This window comes from Rhineura floridana, chromosome 15 (assembly GCF_030035675.1).
Source record: "Rhineura floridana isolate rRhiFlo1 chromosome 15, rRhiFlo1.hap2, whole genome shotgun sequence".
Taxonomy (NCBI): Eukaryota; Metazoa; Chordata; class Lepidosauria; order Squamata; family Rhineuridae; genus Rhineura; species Rhineura floridana.
In genome coordinates this window covers 5,920,006-5,939,228 of record NC_084494.1, presented here as the reverse complement: position 1 = coordinate 5,939,228, position 19,223 = coordinate 5,920,006, and the positions used below count along the sequence as shown (strand labels likewise).

Below are 19,223 nucleotides of genomic sequence, written 5' to 3'. Positions count from 1 at the left end.
AGCACTGGCATATACTTAATCTGAGGGGGGCGTTGGGCACAAAAAGATTTTGCAAAGGGGCATTGGGTTGAAAAAGTTTGGGTAACACTGATATACACTTATCTACAATATAGTCACAGATATGCCAGCATATTGAGGTTGCATTGCAAGTAACTATTCAGGGCTGGTGCAGATTAACCCGAGTGTGTGACAGGCAGCTGCTTTATGTCTGTAGGTACAGCATACCCAAAGGACAGAGCAGCAGCAGGCTGTTCTGCAGACCATCACAAACCCACATTAAGGAGTTATAGTGGTACTGTGCAAACTATCCCATTCTGGAATCTGAAGCTAGTTTGCAAAATTATCAAATTTTAAGTGGCCACAAGTTCACAGAGTTGTACAAAACCAAATGGCTACGTAGTTCAAAACACTATAATGAGACAGAATTTAACCCCCCTCTTCAGATCATTGACCCTGTGATCTATGTTACCGGTTTAGGTATGAATGTGACTTAGGGGAATATGACTGTTCACGTCAAACATGATGACCTCACAATCTTTTCTTCACTGTATTTCAAGATAACACTGGAGACTGCCTTATACTGAGGCAGAATATTGGTCCAGTATTGTCTACAATGACTGGCAGTGATTCTCCAGGGCTTTAGCAGTGGTCATTCCCAGCCCCACCTGGAGACACCAGGGATTAAACATGGATCTTCTGCATGCAAGCCATATGATCTACTAATAAGCTGCAGTCCTTCTGATATAACATGCCCAAGAGCTAACAACTTAGACTGCAATCCTAACCCCAATTACTCCCAGTTTAATGGGACTTACTGCTGGTTAGGATTGCAATATTAATTACAATTTACATTCTACAGCTGGCCAGTTTTAACATGGAACCCAGCATCTGTGCTAGCTATTTAGTACTTATTCATAGTGGAGAACTCATCAGGAACAGCTTCTTCCCATCACAGTGCTGCTGTGGTGGTGAAGAAAGCCTTGGCCAAAATTAATAATAATAATAATAATAAATTTAATTTCTTCGTCGCCTATCTGGCCGATGGCCATTCTAGGCAACTTACAAATTTGTTAGAATACAATTGATAAAATATAATAATACAATATAAAAACAATACATCTGCAGCAACAATATTAAAACTGGGCAGGAGGCATTACAGTTATAACAATTAACCCTCCCCGGATACCCCGAAGGCCTGCTGAAAGAGCCAGGTCTTTAAGGCTTTCCGAAACACATTTAGGGAAGAGGCGTGCCGGAGATCTTGTGGGAGGGAGTTCCAAAGAGTGGGGGCCGCCACTGAGAATGCTCTCTCTCTTGTACCCGCCAATCTGGCTGTTTTTGTTGGCGGGATTGAGAGAAGGCCCTGTGCGGCCGATCTTGTCGGGCGGCATAATTGGTGGCGTTGAAGGCGCTCCGTGAGATAAACTGGGCCGAAACCGTGTAGGGATTTAAAGGTCAATACCAACACCTTGAATTGGGCTCGGAAAACAACTGGTAGCCAGTGTAGGTCGAACAACACTGGTGTGATGTGATCTCGGCGGCGACTATTCGTAAGTAGTCGAGCCGCCGCATTTTGTATCAGTTGTAATTTCCGGACCGTTTTCAAGGGTAACCCCACGTAGAGCGCATTACAGTAGTCCAAACGAGAGGTGACCAGGGCGTGTACCACTAGTGGGAGCTGGTGAACAGGAAGGTAGGGTTGCAGCCTTCGTATGAGGTGTAGTTGGTACCAGGCTGCCCGGCTCACTGCCGAAATCTGAGCCTCCATGGACAGCCTGGAATCAAGTACAACCCCAAGGCTGCGGACCTGGTCCTTTAGGGGTAGACTCACCCCGTTGAACTTCAGGTCAATGTCACCCAACCTTCTCTTGTCCCCCACAAGTAGTACCTCGGTCTTATCAGGGTTCAACTTCAGCTTGTTCCTTCCCATCCATCTACTCACGGATTCCAGGCACTTGGACAAGGTCTCCACAGCCAACTCTGGTGAAGATTTAAACGAGAGATAGAGCTGAGTGTCATCCGCATATTGATGACACTGCAGCCCAAATCTCCTGATGATTGCCCCCAGCGGCTTCATATAGATGTTAAATAGCATGGGAGAGAGGATAGAGCCCTGTGGCACACCACAATTGAGAGGCCAAGGGTCTGATACCTCCTCCCCCAACGCTACCTGTTGGTACCTGTCGGAGAGAAAGGAATGGAACCACTGTAATACAGTGCCTCCAATTCCCAATCCCTCCAGGCGAAGCAGAAGGATACTGTGGTCGACAGTATCAAAAGCCGCTGAGAGATCGAGGAGGACAAGAAAGGTGGATTCTCCCCTATCTAATGCCCTCCTCAAATCATCTACCAGAGCGACCAAGGCTGTTTCAGTTCCGTGACCAGTCCTGAAACCCGATTGGTATGGATCCAAATAATCCGTTTCATCCAAGTGTGCTGACAACTGGTTGGCCACCACTCGCTCAATGACCTTGCCCAGAAATGGTAGATTCGAAATTGGGCGGAAGTTATCGAATACTTGGGGATCCAAGGAGGGCTTCTTTAAGATGGGCTTTACAATTGCCTCCTTGAAGGCTGATGGCATCACACCCTCTTTCAAGGATGCCTTTACCACCGCTTTGATCCCCTCGCCCAATTTCTCTCTGCAGCTCACAAGGAGCCACGAAGGGCAAGAATCAGTAAGACAAGTGGTTGGCTTCACAGATGAAAGCACCTTGTCCACTTCCTCAGAAGGGAGAAGCCGAAACCGATCCCAATTTACCGGCATGCAACTGGCCAACTCTGGTTCATCCACTGTGTCCACGGCGCACGGGATCGAGCTCCGTAAGTGTTCGATTTTATCGGCGAAGTGTTTTGCTAATAAGTCACAGGAGGCCTTTGACTGTTCCAAGGGTTCCTGAGCAACTGGACCGACCAGGCTTCGGACCACCTGGAACAGCCTCCTGGGACAGCACTCCGCAGACACAATAGAGGCAGCAAAGAAAGCCTTCTTTCCTACCTTTATTGCCACTTGGTAGGCAGCTACTGCTGCTCTAACCTGTGTCCGGACATCTTCGGAGCGGGATTTCCGCCACCGGCGCTCTAGTCGTCTCACCTCCTGTCTCAGACTACGCAACCACGGTGTATACTATGGTGCTAGCTGAGTTCTATTCAGGGGGAGAGGACGTTTCGGAGCCACCCGGTCTAATGCCCTGATGATCCCCACGTTCCACTCCTTCACCAGGGTTTCGACCAGGCGACCTTCAGCAGGTTCCAATTCCCCAAGCACAGTCAGGAATCCATCCGGATCCATCAGGCGTCTGGGGCGGACCATTTTAATAGGTCCTTCACCCCTGCGGAGGGGGCATGGCAACGAGAAGTCCATATTTACCAGGTAGTGGGCTGACCATGACACAGGAGTGGCAAGAATCACTCCCAACTTCAGACCACTTCTCTCCTCTCCCAGGACAAATACTAGGTCGAGAGCATGACCGGCTACATGGGTGGGCCCAGTATTACTTAGGTACAGTTCCCAGGAAGCCATGGTTTCCAGGAAATCCCGAGGGGCTCCTATGAGAGCGGCCTCGGCATGCAAGTTAAAGTCACCCAGAACTAACAGCTCTGGGGACAATGCCCGTACAGCCGAGACCATCTCTAGCACCTCGGCCAGGGAATCTGCCGTGCAGCGGGGTGGGCGGTACACCAGCAAGATCCCTAAACTGCCCTCTGTTCATGATCTCACAAATACTGTAATGTGAGAGAGAAGATCATAAAACCTACAGTAGAGGTCCAATTTTACACTGAAATTAGGCCCATGTAGTCCATGGGGTGTTCGTGTAATTGTTGCAATGCATATGTATGGCTATTTTTATGTAGACTTGCCTTTAAGAGGTTAAGATTTGCAAGTGAGAGCTTATAATGTTGTTTTTCTCAACTTTAAGCACCTGCAAGAAGTTCGGCTTGTTAGAGATTGGGTCAAGTAACGGTCAATAAGTACCGAACCTACACCCATCTGTCTTATCTAAGAGGCTGATGGGGAGGGAAAGGACCATTTGATGTACAGTAGCCTTGAAGGTGGTCTAGATAGCTCTAATGAGCTGCACGTGTCAAGGAACAGTAGCGCATGTGCCAAGAACAGGGTGGCATAGACAGGTCAAGAGGACCTGTTTACACCAGAACAGTGTCCTCGCACGTAGACAGGGTAATCCATCAAGTGCCTTGACATCCTAGATCAAGAGACTGTGATACTTCAAAGATAGTAAAGTAGCATAAACTCTATTAATCATAGAATGGCTTTGATGCTTAGGTTGATATAGCATAATCAATTATGTACCCTGTCAAGATGTGATGATTTGATGTAAGATAGCGGCTAACAATGTATTCCGTCACCACTGTGCCTTGCCAAGATTTTCCTTATAAAAGGAGCCCGCACAGCCAGCTCGAGGTTCAGACTTCAACGTCTCTGCAAGGGACCTTGACAGTCTGTTCCACTCGGTAGATATGCCAATAAACGTCTCCTTTGTGAGTAAACCTTGAACCTGTCTCATTGATTCCTTGGTACCAACCCTAAATTTGAAGCAGCCCAGGGCCCGGGCAATACAGCTCATTACTTAAACCTTGCCAAATTTTCCTATACCTAAATCAGATCCATAAAGCAATGAAGATGGTAAGAAGGAAGAAAGAGAACATACGTAAAGGACAATTTGTACACCGTGAGATTGATGTGGCTGCAGGCTTTCTTCCTCCTTGGACAGAAAGAGAACACACCAATTATAAGCCAACTTTTCAAATTAGTCCCATCTGCTTTTAGTTGGCTGATTAAAAAAAACATCTAACAGATCACCTCCCACCACCATTTGGCATCAAAATCAACAAAGAACACCTTTCCAACTATTCCATCTGTGCACCAAGTCCAGACAATTATAAAAGTGTGTTAAAGTGTTCTCATAGGCTGCCCCTCAAATGCAGATTTGCCTCCCTGATTAGAAACTTCAGATGTGCTGGAAGAATGTTCTGTTGGAGTCTGTTTTTTACTGGCCAATGCTAAGCATGGCAGGAGAGAAATGTTTACTCTGATAGGATTGGCTGAGGTCTCTTTTTTAAGTACCAAATATTTCAACATGTTATAAATAGTCTTGAAGTTCTGAGAAAGGATAAAATAACAAACCCCAATTTAAAATATCCAAATATTCAGGTTCTCTACTTCACAAAGATTCTTAACCCAGGTTTGAAGCGGATTAGTAAACTCTGGTTAAGCAGGAAGCCAGGCTATTTTGGTTTTCTACTTTTAGATTGATTATTTTAATTCTCCTTCTGGGAGGAAAGGCAGGATATAAATTAAATTAATAAATGAATGATACATGTTTATCATGTTTGGCAGCCACTTTGAGCCACTATTTGGGATGGAAAGGAAAGGTATAGATACTAAAATAAATGGCTAACCTAGACATTACTTAACTGCTACTAAGGCAGGGCAGGAAGAATTCATGGTGAAAAGCATACAGAACAGGGAAAGGGAATATGCTATCCTAATTAGCTTACTCTTTATTTTATTTATTATATTTATATCCTGCCTATCCTCCCATAACCGCAGTTAAGAATCTTCAATTATGTTTGCACCAGTCTACAGTGCACATTCTACTATAACCATACCCAAACAGGACTTTTTTCTTTGGCTGGTTGAGGACTGACACTTTCTTCTGCATTGCTTGTTTCTCCATCAAAGACCTCTTGGTGATCACCTGCCATTGTTCTTTTTTCAATCTCACTGGGCTTGATAACTGCAATGTCATTTGAAAATGGCTGACAACCTGATTTGCTCTCTGACTGTGGAAAGCAGATACCATGATTTAAAAGGACTTCTCCATACTCCAGTTCTTTGAACTTTTTTTCTTCATCTGTGCCACACACAGAAACATCCTCATTTATGACTTCTTCAATTTCCAGAAGAAACCAGCAACTATCCACATTCTTATTCCTAGACATGGTATTGCTTTGGTTTATAGTTTCCTGTTTTTCTACATCCACCTGTTCTCTGAGGACTTCTTCAGGAAATGCATTTATAGAATATGGAACTATTCTTTTTTCTATGAACATCTCATTTCTGGTTATACTAGGAATCGCATCATTCAAGTCTAACTTAAGATTGTCCCCTGAAAGTGATGAAACAAAGACAGAATCAAATTCACAGTTTGCCTGACACATGTCTCTGTCATTACCAGTTGTATCAGGCAAAGTAGAAGCAGCACCCATGTTTCTGGATATTTTGGAGAACTTGGTTTCACTAGACAAAGTTTCAGATGAACAAGAAGGGTAAATTTTGTCAGCCTGCAAAATTTCTGTATGAGAGTTAGCTATCAGCTTTTGAGTAGTATTATCGGTAGATGTTCCTCCTGAAATTCTAGAAGACAATGTTTCCAAATCTTGATACTCTTCTATTTTGTGACATGAACCTTCCCTCTCTGCCTTTTTAACGAACTTGTTCCCACATTCATATTTCATAAACATTTCAGTTGGTTCAAGAAATGTAGTCTTTAGCTTCTGTGTCTCAGAAATCATAACAGAATCTAAACTCTCTTTTCTTTTTTCAATTTCTTTTTCATTAAAATGGATAATGGAATTTTCACGGTATGATTCCATAAAAGAAAACCTTGCAAAAATACCCTCATCACAAAGGGTAGAGATATCTAAAGAGTTAGCTCTCCTTTCAGTTTTAATGTCATGACCATTATTTGTTTCCCCAGGGACTGACTCTCCAGAATGTAGTACTTTTGTAGAGCTGTTGAACTCCAAGCCGCTTTCCAACTTGTTCACTTTTTCATTTTCTAGCTGTCCCTCAGCATTTTGTATTTGGGGGGGTTTCCTTCGCTTTTTAATACAGCTTTTATCCAACAAGTCATACAGGGAAACTTTCAATTTCTTTAAAATACCAACTTTCCTTTTGTTTTGCGTTTTCTGGAGCAATTGCTTTAGATTTGGATGTATTAAACAATATTCATGCTTTTCTTTTCTTTTCTGGTTGATGTCTTTCAAAACCACGTAAGGTGTTACATTTGACTTTATACTATTCACGTTGCTTGGGCAAGATTCTGACAAACCTCCAGAGTCTAAAGTACTGCATGAGAAATCCTCTTCAGATGCTATGGATTCCTTTTCTGAGACCTTCTTCACAATGTCTTCCACAGTAAAAACTAATTGTTTCTCACGTTGTTCATTCCCTGAAAGGTGGTCACTGCAACATGTTGTTTTTGCTGCCTTGTCTGCAACCTGCCCATTCAGTGAAATGCTGCGAACACTGTTTTAAGAAAGAAGAAAAAGTTTTCATTCTGGTAATGATGTATAAGGCATATTACCACTTAGCTATGGCTGCTATTGCTATTTAACTTGTTGTTTCCACACATCTATCTACCAGCACTAATGACCAATGTCACAGCACCAGACACACGGCTTTAAACATAGCTGTGCCCCAATCACGCGCAAAATGGGAGGTGCAATTTCAGGTTGTTTTGGTTTTCTGTTTTTAACCATTTTAATTTATATATTTTTATCATGATTGATAATCACTCATGATACTTTATCCTGTTTGGGATGGAAAGGCAAGATATAGATACAGAAATAAAGTTAAAGAGCAAAAAGAGGGCACATTGCCAAACCTTCCCCACCACCACATACACCACCTGGTTCACTGGCAGCATCAGAGAATGGATGGAGGAAAATTACTCTAGGGTGGACTCCAGCAGAAAAAAAGTGATATGGTGAAGGGAAGATTCAGCATCTCCCTCTCACCTGCACTTTCTGTTAGAAGACACAACTGTCACTTTTACTTTAGTTTATTACTTTCACCCCACTTTTCTACATGATGTATCTAAAGAGGCTTACAAATACAAAATACATTCACTAAAAGGCAAAAAAATTGCTCTTCCATTTCTGACGCACCACCCTGTAGTTTTAAAAAATATTCACTAATAGGCAAAAAACCTTGTGGTTTAAGAACGTACCTATAGCCAACAGATATTTCTATCAAACTTTAAAAAGCAGGGAAATTGGACAGCTATAGTGAATGCACCAGGGAAGAAGACCTGATCTCCTCTCTAAGATATTGTACTGCCCTACAAATTTGTAAAAATGCAAACACAATTGGGATTGGTCTTTCACAGCCCAATCCACTTCCTGTGTAGCTTGGAAGAAGTTGGCAACAAGTGCCCCTGAGCATATGGTGAGTGGTGGCAACACCTGCCATCTCCAAAGATGGAGAATTATGTTTCTGTATGTTTGTTGGTGTTCTTGTTCTTATGTGCCTTCAAGTCGATTATAACTTATGGCGACCCTATGAATCAGTGACTTCCAAGAGCATCTGTCATCAACCACCCTGTTCAGATCTTGTAAGTTCAGGTCTGTGGCTTCCTTTATGGAATCAATCCATCTCTTCCTTGGCCTTCCTCTTTTTCTACTGTTTTTCCCAGAATTATGGTCTTTTCTAGTGAATCATGTCTTCTCATGATGTGTCCAAAGGATGATAACCTCAGTTTCATCATTCTGGCTTCTAGTGACAATTCTGGTTTAATTTGTTCTAACACCCAATTATGTGTCTTTTTTGCAGTCCATGGTATCCGCAAAGCTCTTCTCCAACACCACATTTCAAATGAGTTGATTTTTCTCTTATCCGCTTTTTTCACTGTCCAACTTTCACATCCATACATAGAGATCGGAAATACCATGGTCTGAATGATCCTGACTTTGGTGTTCAGTGATACATCTTTACATCTGAGGACCTTTTCTAGTTCTCTCACAGCTGCCCTCCCTGTCCTAGCCTTCTTCTGATTTCTTCACTGTTGTCTCCATTTTGGTTAATGACTGTGCCGAGGTATTGATAATCCTTGACAAGTTCAATGTCATTGTCAGCTTTAAAGTTACATAAATCTTCTGTTGTCATTACTTTAGTCTTTTTGACGCTCAGCTGTAGTCCTGCTGTTGTGCTTTCCTCTTTAACTTTCTTCAGCATTCGTTTCAAATCATTACTGGTTTCTGCTAAGAGTATGGTATTGTCTGCATATCTTAAATTATTGATATTTCTCCCTCCAATTTTCACACCTCCTTCATCTTGGTCCAATCCCACTTTCCGTATGGTATGTTCTGTGTACAGATTAAACAAATAGGGTGATAAAATACACCCGTCTTACACACTTTCCAATTGGTTTCCCCATATCCTGTCCTTACAGTAGCCTCTTGTGCAGAGTATAGGTTGCGCATCAGGACAATCAGATGCTGTGGTACCCCGATTTCTTTTAAAGCATTCCATAGTTTTCATGATCTACACCAGGGTGGCCACTCCGTGGCTCTCCAGATGCTGCTGGACTACAGCTCCTATCATCCCTGACCATAAGCTGTGTTTGCTGAGACTGATGGGAGCTGTAGTTCAGCAGCATCTGGAGAGCCACGGAGTGGCCACCCCTGATCTACAGTCAAAGGCATTGCTGTAATCTATAAAGCACAGGGTGATTTCCTTCTGAAATTCCTTGGTCCGTTCCATTATCCAACGTATGTTTGCAATATGATCTCTGGTGCCTCTTCCCTTTCAAAATCCAGCTTGGACATCTGGCACTTCTCACTCCATATATGGTAACACCCTTTGTCATAGAATCTTCAGCATTACTTTACTTGCAGGGGATATTAAGGCAATAGTTCGGTAATTACTGCATTCCCTGGGATCCCGTCTTTGGAATTGGGATGTACAGTAGGGCCCCGCTTTTCGACGTTCCACTTCTCGGCATTCCGCTAATATGGCAGTTTTCAATTATATCCATGTTCATTATGTTTGGCACTTGTTCCACTTTTTCTGCGTTTTTCAGCATGATGTGCTCATCAGCTGAGTCCAAGAAGGGCGTTGGCAGTGGCAAACTCCAGAGGCAGCAGCAGCCCTTTCTTTTTTTGGGGGGGTGTACATGCTGAGCCCCCTTCCTGGGGGAGGAAGGAGCAGCATGCAAGCCCGGTGGGAGGGAAGCCTCCGGGTCCTGTGGCAAAGGGGCTCGGCGAGGGGTGGATAGCCCCAACTGGGAGAGGACCAGCAGCACAGCTGTCGAGGCCAGTCTTGTGCACCTGTGGCCAGTGAGGCTCCCCTCCAAGCGGTGGAAGCCGGAGTGAATGCAACCCCCCCCCATGATCAAATGGAGCACCCTTCCTGGTCCGTTTGCCTTATTGCCAAACGGCTGCTAAAGGCCCTGGGGCGAGTGCGCCTCTCCCACCCACCCCTCCCAGGTCAGCACAAGAGAGGTCAGGGAGGATTGGGCCCTTCCTAGGGAGGTGTCAGCCTTGGGCCCACAGGAGGGAGCCACTTTGGAAGCTCCTTGAGCAGGAGCTGGGTGTTGCCACAAGCTACTTTTGGATCCCGTATCCATCAGCACAATCCTAACCATGCCTACTCGGAAGTAAGACCTGGTGACTCCAACGGGGCTTACTCCCTCAGCCAGCGGGGTTAAGATTGCAGCTGATCCACGCTCGGCGCTGTGGGTATCTTTTGCACAGCAAAGGCTCTTCTCTCCTGGGGGGCCAGAGCAACTTCGAGGAGGCAAACCGTAGCTGGGGGGCTTCTTCGTCCCCCCATTTTTATTTTATAAAAAAAGAATTTAGATCTATTACATTTTTCTCCTCCCCCAATTTTTTTGCTAGCTACAAGGTGACTTCTGTCTCTCCTCCTCAACACCCCCCCACTGCTGCGCAGTTAGGGAAAGACTGCTGCAGGGATGCACCGGAGCCTGGGCTGCGTGGGGGTGATGCCTTGGCAGCTGCACCACCTCCCTTGACCCTCCATGCACCCCCTTATTGCCTGTACCCCGGACCGCTCCCATCGCCCCACCCTTGGTACACCACTGGGCTTCAGGCACCATTTTATTGTCGGTGATCCACTTTTCAGCAATTTTTGCTTTTCGGCGGGGGTCTGGAACCTAACCCACCGTATGATTGGGGCCCTACTGTATATTGAACCCTTCCAGTCTGTGGGCTGCTGTTTAGTTTTTTGTATTTGTTGACAAATTTTTGTCAACATTTGGACAGATTCAGTCTCAGTAGCTTGTAGCAACTCTATTGGTATACCACCTGTGACTTGTTTCTTGCAAGTATTTTAAGAGCAGCTTTCACCTCATATTCTAAAATTACTGGTTCTTCATCATACAGTTCCTCCATGAATGAATCTGTCATCCTGGCATCTCTTTTATAGAGTTCTTCAGTGTATTGCTTCCATCTTCCTTTTATTTCATCTCCGTCAGTCAGTGTGTTCCCCTGTTGATTATTCAACAACCCTACCCTTGGTTTAAATTTCCCTTTCATTTCTCTAATCTTTTGGAATAGGGCTCTTGTTCTTCCCTTTTTGTTGTCCTCTTCTATTTCTATACAATAACTATTGTAATAGTTCTCTTTGTCCCTACATACTATATTTTTGCATTTAGGGTTCTGACCATGTTTCTATCTCCTTTTGCTGTTGCTTTCCTTCTCTTCTTTAACCATTTTAAGAGTTTCTTCAGTTATCCATTGAGGTCTTTCTCTCTTTTTAACTAGAGGCATTGTCTTTTTGCATTCTTCCCTGATGTCTCTGACTTCACTCCATAGTTCTTCTGGTTCTCTGTCAACTCCTGCTGGGAGGAAGGGCACGATATAAATAAAATAATAAATAAATAAATAAATAAGTTTAAAGCCTCAAACCTGTTCCTTATTTGATCTTTATATTCTTCTGGGATGTTATTTAAATTGTATTGTGGCATTATGATTGCTTTGTTGTTCTTCTTTAGCTTTACTCTGATTTTCGATATGACCAGTTCATGATCTGTGCCGAAGTCTGCTCCTGGTCTTGTTTTCGCAGAAAGTATGGAACTTCTCCATCTTCTACCAATTATATAATCAATTTGATTCCTATATGGATCATTTGATGATGTCCACATGTAGAGTCGTCTTTTTGGTTGCTCAAAAATGTGTTCGCAAGAAACAAATTATTGGCTTCACAGAATTCATTGTCTTTCTCCTGCTTCATTTCTGTCTCCTAAGCCCCATTTGCCACAATTCCTAGTTCTTCTCTGTTCCCTACTTTTGCATTCCAGTCCCCCATGATTATCAGCACATTTTGTTTTGGCGTGTGATCAATTTCTTCCTGTACTTCTATGTAAAATCTCTCCAATTCCTCTTCTGCATTTGCCATTGGAGCATAGACTTGGATGATGGTTAACAGGTTTCCCATTTAATCTCATTCACATCACTTGCTCAGACCATATATTGTAGCTCCTAATTGCTTATACTACATCACTTCTCACTATTAAAGCAACCCCATTTCTTAATTTCTCATTTCCTGCATAAAATATTTTGTAGTTGCCTGATTGAAAATGTCCCATTCCCATCCTTTTTAATACACTGACGCCAAGTATTGTAATGTTCCATTCCTTGCTTGACAATTTCTTTCCCTGGCTCATGCTTCTCACATTCCATGTTCCTATTGTGTGCGTCATACAACTTCGGACTCTCCTTTTGCATCTGTGCACATCAGCCTCTGGGCTTCCTTTCAGCTTTGACCCAGCTGCGTCATTAGTCACAGTGCTACTTGTACATGTCCTTTGTTCTTCCCGTTGCTCAGCAACTGCCTTCTGACCTGGGGGTCTCATCTTCCAGCACTATCTCGTGATGCATTTTGGATACTCTGTTCTTACTTTGCTTCTTTCCTGTGTTACTATTGTATCTACAGAGAATCTAGCCTGGAAAATTATATTTTTCTCATTATTCACCCTAGAAATCTGTGTCAAATTTATTTTTATTAATTTCAAAGCCTTTTTATTGATGGTGAAGACAGCCTTTTGTGTTTCAAACTGGAGGTTATGTTCTATTTCTCTTTGGGGTGCATTAACAATTGAATCTGAAACTGCAGTTTGATGTAAAATCAGATGGATTACAGTATGTTGCTACTTAAGCAAAGACTCTAGCCATTGGAAAAAACAAACTTTGCCCTGCTCAAGATGCATGTGTTCAGTCTGTTATGTTTAAACCACTTCACTTAAGGAAAGGTGGGCATGGTCAATTAAAAACATAGAGCACACCAAGAATTTTGCTAGAATATATTTCACCTACGTTTTATCTTGCGCAAAATGAGACACTCCTCGTGTCCATTAGAAATTATTCTGCAGATTAGTCAGTGCCATTATTCCACAATTGTTTTTGGAGGGTTTTTTTAGTGTTGTGAAGTGTAGTTGTAATTCACATACTCACAGAAACAGAAGCAAAAGGAAATGATTTACTATAGGAAATTTCACTAAAGTTGCAAAGTAAATCAAACATATTTAAAGTGACTATCTGAACTATATCAACTGTCTTAATATTGTTGCTTCCTCCCTGCTAAAACAAGATCAGCACAGCACATGTCTTGTGTCTGTTATTTGGGCTGATTGCAGGTGTTGCCACCACTCACCATATGCTCAGAGGCACATGTTACCAAATTCTTCCAAGCTACACAGGAGTGGATTGGACTGTGAAAGACCAACCCAAATTGTGTTTGAAAGAAGAAATGAAATCCTTTATTTGCATTAGCTACAAGCCATTGCAATTAAAATGTATTCAGTAAAAACAATAGAGAGCAAATAAATATACAACTTAATCAGATTTCCTGCTAAGATTCTAACATTTCTATAGGATACCAATCAGTAGAACTAGTGTATCCACGGTCCCACATAAGAGAGATGGATAAATAAAGCTAGCAATAAAAAAGAATTATATCAGGATAAAACTCAAGGAACCATTGTAGATCTTATTCTGATGGCACCTGCTAAAAATTTTGCAGACATTTCTGTCACCCTCCGTTCTTGATCTGCAAGAAGAAAAACCACATAAAAGTTGGTTGGATGCCCTGGAAAAGATGACAACAGTGGAATAATTAGGTCATTCCTCAAATCTCGATAAAAAGAGCAGAATAGCAACCCAACTGACCAACCGAAATTGGTCATTTTTACAAATTTACAAATTTGTAGGGCAATACAATATCTCAGAGAGGAGGTCAGTACTCCTGCTTCCCTGGTGCGTTCTCTATAGCTGCCTAATTTCCCTGCTTTTTAAAGTTTGATAGAAATATTTATAGGCTTATAGGTACATTTTTAAACAGCAAGGGGTTTTTTTTCCCTATTAGTGAATTTCTTTGCTCTTTAATCCAGGAGGTAAGAAATGGGATCCTGTGCAAGTTTGCTGAAAATGTATTGATCATTTGCATGTTCATTGAGTTCAGAGGGATTTACTCTGCTGCAATCATGCTTAAGATAGGTGAAACTGACCACAGGGGATGAGCGGGGTGGAGGAGCGGGGTGTTCTATTTTAATTGTATATTTTCATATGTTTTTTACCTATTTGTAGTTTTTATTTGTAAGCCGCCCTGAGTTCCAGTTTTGGAAAAAGGGCGGGGTAAAAATAAAGATTGATTGATTGAGGAAGGGCAGGGGTAGGGGAGAAGGGGGCAGGTTTGATCATTTGCATGTTTATTGCGTTTAGTGGGATTTACTCCTATGCAATCATGGTTAGGATAGGTAAAAATGACCATGGGGGAGGTGGAGAAGAGGGAGGGCTGGAGTGGGCAGGGGAGGAGGAAGAAGGAAGAGGGGAGGGGAGGAAGAAGGGAGGCGAGGTGAAGGAGGGGAAAGGCAAGTCTGATAATTTGCATGCTTATTGAGTTCAATGGGATTTACTCCTGTGTAATCATGGTTAGGATAGGTAAAACTGACTATGGAGGAGGAGGAGGGGGAGAGAAGAGGGAAGGAAGAGGAGAGGGGAGTGGAAGGTGGGAGAGGGGCAATGAAGGGAATGGAAGGGGGGGCAAAGGAAGGGGGAAGAAAAGGGGCAAAAGGGAGGTGATGGGAGGAAGGTGGAGGGGAGGGCAGGTTTGATCATTTCCATGCTTATTGAATTCAATGGGATTTACTCTTGTGCAATCATGCTTAAGATAGGTAAAACTGATCATGGGGAGGATGAGGGGAGGAGAAGGAAGGAGGGGGTTGGGAGGGTGGGGAGGGAGGGAGGGGGAGAAGGCAGGGGGAGGGAAAGGGCAAGAGGAAGGGGATAGGAGGGAAGAGGAGGGGAAGGCAGGTTTGATCATTTGCATGCTTTTTGAGTTCAGTGGGATTTACTCCTGTGCAATCATGCTTAGGATAGGTGAAACTGACCTGGGGGAGGGGCAGAGGGGATGAGGAGGGCAGGAAGGGGGAGGAGATTTGGTGGGTAAGCATTGGGCAGAGGGAAAGCCCCTTTCCTTTCCAAAAGGAAAGCACTGTGAACAGTATCACTGTTTTTCAGCATTTTCCCGATGATTTTATTCTACAGCAGGTACATGTAGCCTCCCACCCAAATGTAAAATAAAGCGTCCCTGGCCACATCCACACCAGACATTTATTTCACTTTAGACAATCATGGCTTCTCTCAAAAAATCCTGGGAAGTGTAGTTTGTGGAGCAACTCACAGAGCTTCAGCCAGAGCGGCTGACTGTTAAACTACCCTAGCCACTGGGGTTGTCAGGGGAACAGGAGTCTCCTCTCAGCACCCTTTACAAACTACACTTCCCAGGATTCCTTGGGGGAAGCCATGCCTGCCTAAAGTGAAAAAAAGGTCTGGCATGGATGTGGCCGATTAGGTAAGCCCAGCACCTGTGAGTATGGCTTTTAGCACACTGACCGTTGGTTCTTACTGAGCATGCCCAAGCTTATCATTGACTGCAATGCTAAAGTTCTTAAATTAATTAAAAATCGGCTAGGCATTTTTTTAACTTTTAAACTGCAGAAGATGAAGGTCAGAGTATGGGGCAAGATCAGTATTAGGATTACAGGTACTCTGTGAACATGGCTGATTTTTAATTAATTTCAACAAATTATGAGAACACTGACAGAAAAAAGTCCAAAAGGGGTCTGTGTTTTTTTTTCTTTCTCCCTTACACTTTGAACTCTCAATTCTCTTTGTTTTGTATATTGACATGAAAATTTAGAGGGTTGTTAAGCAAGTGTTTCTGAGTTCAGGACTATTAAGTTTTGTAAGGTTTTGTTTTGAAACGAGCTTATGGGAAGCATCAGAATGGCATGGGGGGATATTTTCAATTTAACATTGTGGAATACGAAAAATCCATGCTGATTCTCATAGCTGTATAATTTCAAAATAAAAATAAAGGGGTGTATCCAACTAAGCTAAACTCAGAGTAGACTCAGTGAAATCAATGGACTAGTTAGTCATTAATTTTAGTGGGTCTACTCTGAGTAGGACTAATTTTGGATACAACCTAAAATCAACAGTGCAATCCGGGACATGTCTACTCTGCAATTCCCCTGCTCTGCTTATGACAGACACCTTGTGGCTTGCATTGTGTACAGAGGGTTAAATGGAACAACTGCTTCTGGGAAAAGTGTTTGAGCTAAATAATTTTTCATTTCATTTCATTACAATTCCATGATTGCGGACATTATTGATAATATGATGTTCTTTGTCAGTTTTAGGGGCCACAATGTGACACAGGGGAAGAATAAATGTTTGATGTCGGATGTTAGAATAAGAAGTATCAAGTAGGTGACATGTATCTTTGCTAAACGTTAGGTAAGTTTGACAAATAACTTGCAGATGATTTAAAACTGGGAAGTGTCTAGAAACCAGAGTAATGAAGAAGGTATGAAAAGTGTACAGTAGTTAAGATCTCAAGCGCTTTAAGGAGTAGAAATATTTGGCTTTAACCTGAATACTTCTTCCTGGTTGCATTTTGCATCAGAAGCAACTGGAGGACTTGAGCAAACACTCTTCTCCCAAGAATCCAAAAGGTGTCCAGAAAAACCAGCTTGAGTAATACAACCTTTCACTTTGGTTTTGCCAAATGTTTTTTCAGCAACATTCAAAACTCCCAGTCTTCTTTCTTGTAATATGCATGCTTTATCAGCAGTGTGATCCTCTGAGCAGCTTCCTCTGTTATGAAATGTCTCATGTTCCCCTGCTATCTCAACTCCCGGGGCTTTCAGAATGCCATTTTGTTGTTTAATATCGTTTTTCTCTAAGATGCCATTAAGATCTGTTAGATTCAGAAGGCACTCTTGATTTGAGACTCCTCCACTTCCCTTGTCACCATTGTTAAGAGTTTCAAAAGTCTTTTCCATTATGGTGATCTCTTTCATAACTTTTGCTTCTCTGGGCTTTCCATTTTTGAAAGAACTATCAAAGTCCTGTGTCATCTCAGTTGCATCCATATTTTCACCAGTAATACTTAGAATAAGTTCCAAGTGTTCACTTAGGTCGTTTAGCTGTGTTGACCTCCATTCCCTCTTGTTCTTTTTATCACTGTGCTTGTCCTTAACTTTACTGAGTTAGACCACGTCCTTATTGACAGTTATGGCCAGGTCCAACATCTAAAGAACTATTTAAAAGAGAGAGAGAAACAAAGCACATATTATGGCAGTGGACAGATACATTGATCTGGTTTACATGACACGGTAAGGCGAACTATACCAAGATCACATGAACATGCAGCCTACCGGAGATAAGCTCGCAGCTGCTTTTTACTGCTGTCCTTAGCTAAGCCAAGCTCTCTCCTCACTAGCCAAAGTTTGTTCTTGACTACAGCTCATGGTTACTGAGTAAAGAGCTTAACCACAAATCCTGGTTCAGATGACACACTAACCCAAATCTTGGCTTAGTTCAGTGCAGCATGAGAGCAAAAAGGGCTGGGGAGGAGCAAAGTGGTTGCAAGCTCCTTTCCAGAAGCCCACATGTTCACACAGTCTCAGTATGCCATAGTTTGACTTACCATGCAATGTGAACCAGATCATTCATTATCACACAAAAAGGGCAAGTACAACTATTATTTATTTTCAGCATGTATACATCCTTCCAACAAATATTCAGAAAGTGCAATCAAAATAAAAGAATAAAAGTACCACATTCCTCTAATTAACTATTTATGCAGTGCTGTGCAGGGCTTTTTTATGGTACCCACCAGAACAGAGTACCAGCACTTTTGTTTTGGCTGCCCATGGCAACCATTGGGTGTTGGCACATAGCTCTTTTATCAAGAGTACCAGCGCCTCTAGTTGTATTTTACTGTTTTATGCCATGTCTCTATATTATGTTTAATTTTATGCTGTTTTACTTTATACCACTTTGGCATTTTTAATGTTAAATAGTCTACTACAGGTTTAACCAAAACGTACATTTAAAAAACAAACTGCTCTTCCTACCATATGGTTTGTAAAAGCCATGCATGTACTGAATGCACCCCCTTCCTATTAACAGACATGCCCAGCACACCAATAGGTGTTCTCTCTTCCAGATATTGACGCGATCACCTAGGGATAATACTGGTTGAGGATCATGTCATTTGGAGGGCCATCTACACCTTTATGAGCATACGCATTAATATGACCACCACACACTCTGTCCCATCACCTAGAGTTATCAGGCTGGCAGGTACTAAGGGCAGAACTGTATCAGTAATAGCCCTACACCTTTGGAACTTCCTCTGCAAGGAGATATGCATGGCCTCATCGCTGGTCTTTTTTTTTAAACCAACAACGGCACATTTATTCAAGTCTATGGTTAGCAGAATTGAGCTGTAGGGGGGACAAAAATCTTAAGCTACTTCTACTGCGTTATTGGATCAAGAATGTTCTTGGGTTTCAGAGTCTTGTAACCCGCCTTGCAAGGGCAACATGCCCTGAAAGCCAAGATTTAAAGTATTTTAGATTCAAAAAATTACCCCAGACTGAATTTCCTATGCCAGTAAAATAATGTCAGAAGTTTCTTAATTTATTCCGGCCCTGGCCACTCCCAGAGGCTGGCCAGCCTTGGTTCAAGGGAACAGAAAGAGGAGTACCATATAACCCCAAAACCCTTGTTGAACAGCCCCCTGACCCCCTTCTAGAGCGATTCTAGAACGGAATCCGCGTGGCAAGCAGCAGTCACGCCCACTTTCCGCCTATCCCTCCGGTCTCCTCGCTTCAACGCTCCCATACGGAGTAAGAGGAAGAAAGAGAAGGGGGGGGGAGAGTAAAAAGCGCGCGCTTCTCCTTTAACGGCTCCCCCACCAACCTCTTTCTCGAGCGCCGTTTCCCGCCTCCTCCTCCTCCTGCGCGTCCTCGTGCTCGGCGATCCACTTGCGCCGGCGCGTCACGTGACAGCAGCGCGAGGGGAGAAAGAGGGGAATTGAAAGAAAAACAAAAAACCAACTCCGCCACGTGACTTAGGATCGAGCAGGAAACCAACGGACTCTTCTT

General features: G+C 43.0%; 1 protein-coding gene across 1 annotated transcript; it reads right to left on the bottom strand.

Moving 5' to 3' along the window:
* Positions 1-2,953: 2,953 nt before the first annotated feature.
* LOC133370684 (uncharacterized) lies at positions 2,954-19,204 on the bottom strand. Its single transcript, XM_061597334.1, has 4 exons — positions 19,039-19,204; positions 16,699-17,368; positions 5,632-7,273; positions 2,954-4,724 (listed from the first exon to the last, which is right to left on the bottom strand). Exons 2-4 carry the CDS (start codon positions 17,199-17,201, stop codon positions 4,590-4,592), a joined length of 2,280 nt encoding a protein of 759 aa, XP_061453318.1. The 5' UTR covers positions 17,202-17,368; positions 19,039-19,204; the 3' UTR covers positions 2,954-4,589.
* Between the last annotated feature and the right edge of the window lie 19 nt (positions 19,205-19,223).